Source organism: Dasypus novemcinctus, chromosome 10, assembly GCF_030445035.2.
Source record: "Dasypus novemcinctus isolate mDasNov1 chromosome 10, mDasNov1.1.hap2, whole genome shotgun sequence".
NCBI lineage: Eukaryota > Metazoa > Chordata > Mammalia > Cingulata > Dasypodidae > Dasypus > Dasypus novemcinctus.
In genome coordinates, this window is record NC_080682.1 from 89,723,604 (window position 1) to 89,727,799 (window position 4,196).

At 39.1% G+C, this 4,196-nt stretch overlaps 1 protein-coding gene across 1 annotated transcript; it reads left to right on the forward strand.

Moving 5' to 3' along the window:
• The first annotated feature begins 481 nt into the window (after positions 1 to 481).
• LOC101440736 (olfactory receptor 2AG1-like) lies at positions 482 to 1,426 on the forward strand. Its single transcript, XM_004477670.1, has one exon. It carries the CDS (start codon positions 482 to 484, stop codon positions 1,424 to 1,426), a length of 945 nt encoding a protein of 314 aa, XP_004477727.1.
• Positions 1,427 to 4,196: the final 2,770 nt, after the last annotated feature.

Here is a 4,196-nt window from a genome sequence, read left to right on the forward strand (position 1 = left end):
ATAACTTTTTCTATTGGTTCAGAATCGTGGTTGGAAAGAGGAGTGATATACATCACCCCTTTAAAGACTCTTTGTCTCCACAAAGGAAGAAAAGATCAAGAGGCACATAACATATGCCCAGATTTTCCCTTTGATTTCTTCCATTTGATGAAGTCACTATTATTCCAGAAGAATTAAGAGATATGAAGAGGCAGAGTCAAGTCTAGAATTATTGCACTAATGGGACATGCTTTTCATTGAAGAAAACATCAGGAGTGAGGAAAACATGTTCTCTGCCAACAATATGTGATAAACACATGTTTGATGAGTCAAGTCTGTATGATCTGATATAACAATTTGATAATATGATTTGATAAGCAGTGTAAGCAATTCCTGCTGGCCAAGAGCTCTAACACTGTGGAGCTAGGAAGTCCCCAATGACTACCTCAGCACAAACTCACCTATATTTTATGTAATTTCAGATAAGTAAACAAGCAAAGGAATGGAGCCCTGGAACTCTTCCCTGGGAAGGGACTTCATCTTAATGGGAATTCTGAAAGATAGTGGGTCTCCTGAGCTGCTCTGCTTCACAATCACAGTCCTATACATGTTGGCCCTGACCAGCAATGGCCTGCTGCTCCTGGTCATTGCAATGGATGCCCGACTCCATGTGCCCATGTACCTCCTGCTCAGCCAGCTTTCTCTCATGGACCTGTTATTTGCATCTGTAGTGACTCCAAAAACATTTGTGGATTATCTGCGTGGAGAGAGCACCATCTCTTTTGGAGGCTGTGCCTTTCAGATGTTTTTAATCCTGACCCTTGGTGGTGGAGAGGACCTCCTCCTAGCCTTCATGGCCTATGACAGGTATGTGGCCATTTGCCATCCTTTGAACTACATGGTCCTCATGAGGCTCAAGGTTTGCTGGCTCATGGTGGCCACATGCTGGGTCCTGGCCTCCCTGAATGCTGTGATACACACTGCATATACTATGCACTTCCCTTTCTGCATGTCCCGGGAGATTAGCCATCTAGTCTGTGAGATCCCACCACTTCTGAAGTTGGCCTGTGCAGATACCTCAAGATATGAGCTCATGGTATATGTGATGGGTGTAACTTTTCTCATGCCTCCCCTTGCTGCTATCCTTGCCTCTTATACATTTGTCCTAGTTGCTGTTGTCCACATGTCCTCAGGTGAGGGGAAACAGAAAGCCCTTGTCACATGCTCTTCTCACCTGACTGTGGTAGGAATGTACTATGGAGCTGCCATGTTTATTTATATCTTGCCCAGTTCCTACCATAATCCCCAACAAGACAACATCCTTTCTGTATTTTATACTATCATTACACCAGCCCTGAACCCACTTATCTACAGTCTGAGAAACAAGGAAGTAATGGGGGCCCTCAGGAGGGTACTGGGGAGATGTATCTCTGCCCAGAGGCTGTAGGTGCCAATGGCATGTGGAAGCCTTAGTGCTTCTATATGAGATCCCATTTCTGTTCATTTGTTGAGCTATCTCCTTACCCATTTTGAATTTTTTAAAAATTCGCCATACTGGAGATAAGCCCTAATTTGTCTTTAAAGACACTATTTTGCTTCCATCAGTTCTATGTTTGGATAACTACGAAGCATTTAAAATTTCTCTCAGCTACATCCCAGGGTCTAGTTGATATTCCCTTTCCATTCTGATGGAGATGATCTTATTTTTCACTTTATATTTTCTCTCCTCCTCCTACAACTATTCTAGCCTGAATCACATTGGATGCAAGCCATTTTTTTAATTGTTCCACTAAAGCAGGTTTAAAAAGGAAAGAGAAAGTAGAAGATATTGAATGAAGGTATAAGTGTTAGGTTTTTCTAAATCCAAGGAGCAACACTTCTCAATTCTCATCTCCCTATTAGTGTGAATTTATAGCCATATAATATTAGATTCTTTTCTCTGAACTTTCAAAGCCTGTATTTTTCTCCTCCTTCTGTCAGGTTTTATTTTTCTGGTAAAATATTTTCTGAGGAAATAAAAAATAGAATTTCACAAAATCTGGAGTTTGCCCATTATATTCTCACAGTGTTGTTGATTTATACCTTTATCTACTCTCTTTCCTGTAAACTGATACAACCAGGGTCTAAATGAGATTCAAATTTTTATTGTTGACGAGACTAATTCATTGATGGTATTATATGTACTCCATGAAGAGGAACATGGTATCTGGCTCTCTCTTTGTGGTTTTCCCTTAGATCCAGTATATAATTGGGAGTTGCACACTGATAATATTCTAATTCCAACATCTCTTTTTCATTTATTAGCTGGAATACTTACATAAAGATAACTTAATGAATAAATAATTACTTTAATGCTAACATTGAAGAAATGTTTAGGGAAAGTTTATAACAAAAATGGTAAAGGATTACAAAATTTTTCATAAAAAAAGAAATAAATGTTGATGAATAATATACAATATTAAACAATTTCAATCTAGCAACTCCAGAAAAGTATGTATCTGTTCTTGTATTTGCCATATGACTAAAGCACTTGATATTTTTTTGCAGATATTTTCTCAGACTTGTTATGTTTTAGGACTAGCTAACATTGTTTTAACAGTGGCTACTACATCTTCAAATGAATAATAATTTTAATCCCATTCTAACAGAGAAGTACTGAGGGAAGATTCAGATTTCTATTTTTCTGGGTATTTGAAGGAAAATTTGTATAGATGTCCGCCTGCTCTAAGCACTCAACTTTGCTCTCAAGAACAGAGAAGGGATGACTGTGGATGGCTTCTTGGATTCTTCTCAGTTACAAAGCCAAGATTTTTTCCTTTGCTTTAGAAAGGATTGGAAAATAGAACAAACTTGCTGAATTCAATCTATAATTTAAAAAATAAGAAACAATTAAAAATGTCCCAAGGTATCTTATTGTGTGTAGAGGTAATAAAGTGAGCTGTTCTCAAAGAGAACTCTAGAGAACTTCTTGCTTATTTCACCTCTCAGGGTCTTATTTTTTAAGACATCCTCTCAGGAAAAGCTTCAGTGTTGGTGCTTAAAAAGTAAGTGTTTACATCAGTGAAGAAGACAGTAAGATTTGGCAATGAAATCCACTGACCAGTACTTGCCCAGCTGTCAGTAGAGATGGTTGAGGATCGAGTGTCCTAATCCAAAACTGGATCTGCAGCTGGGGTTTCTAGGCCTCACTCTACTGAACACTGTGTGAGGTCCTTTCACCTGTAGTTCACCATCTCAAGAGATATTCATGCTAAACCTGCAGGTAAGAAGGAACCAAGTCTCTCTAGACTCAGAAATCCTGAATCTAACCTGGAAGGACATGTCCTTATTTTACGTCTTATAGTCTATTAGAGGGATTTTTCTTTATATCTTCTTCTCAAGAGCCCTCAGCTTTAGAAATCTTGCTTCTAGGCACTTCCACAGGGGATCAGTTTATGTGCTGAAAGACCCAGAGAAACCAAAAGGACCATGGTCACTCAACCTAACTACTCCTTTCCCACTACCAGAATCCCACCTGTCCTCTGAGTTTTTAACCATTTCACTTTTGGTGTCCCTTTCCTCTTTCACTTTTCTCACACTCTTCTCTTGATGATAATCACAAGGTTTCTTGCAATTTACCATTCATTGTTTGGGAGGTCAGAAGGAGGCAGAGTGGAGAGATAATGTTGGGTATATGGCTACTGCCTGCCTCAGGCCCCTAGTATTCTGCTTGTATCACATTGGATACACCCTCTCTGGGGTTCCAAATAAAGAAGGCAGGGTCTGCAAATTGAAGCAATTTCTATTTCCACTAGGAGAAGAATAACTACCATGGATATCCCATCACCACACCAGTATACCATTAGCACAGGTGATCATATGTTGTGTTTCTCCTTCTGATTGGTCACAGGATCTCCCCATTCTAAGGAGATACCCTTGCTGACCTAGCATCAGGTGTGTCTTCCAATGTTCATACAATATATCTTTGATAGGATGATTAGTACTTAGGAATAATGAGTACAGTCTTGTGATTGTGCCTGTTTGTGCATGAGGAGACAGCCATTCATTCCTGGATGCCTTCATTCATTAATTCAGTCAGTAAGCATTTCTTCAGAATTTACTGTATGCCAGGAGATGAGGACACATGAAGTGAAATAGTGTTACTACTGGGAAGAAACTCATAGCCTTATAAGAAAGATAGGCATGTAGATAAAAAAATAATTAAATATCACAATGAA

Bases quoted from the DNA above. Each gene is read 5' to 3' on its own strand.
- LOC101440736 (XM_004477670.1), top strand. From the start codon at position 482: ATGGAGCCCTGGAACTCTTCCCTGGGAAGGGACTTCATCTTAATGGGA.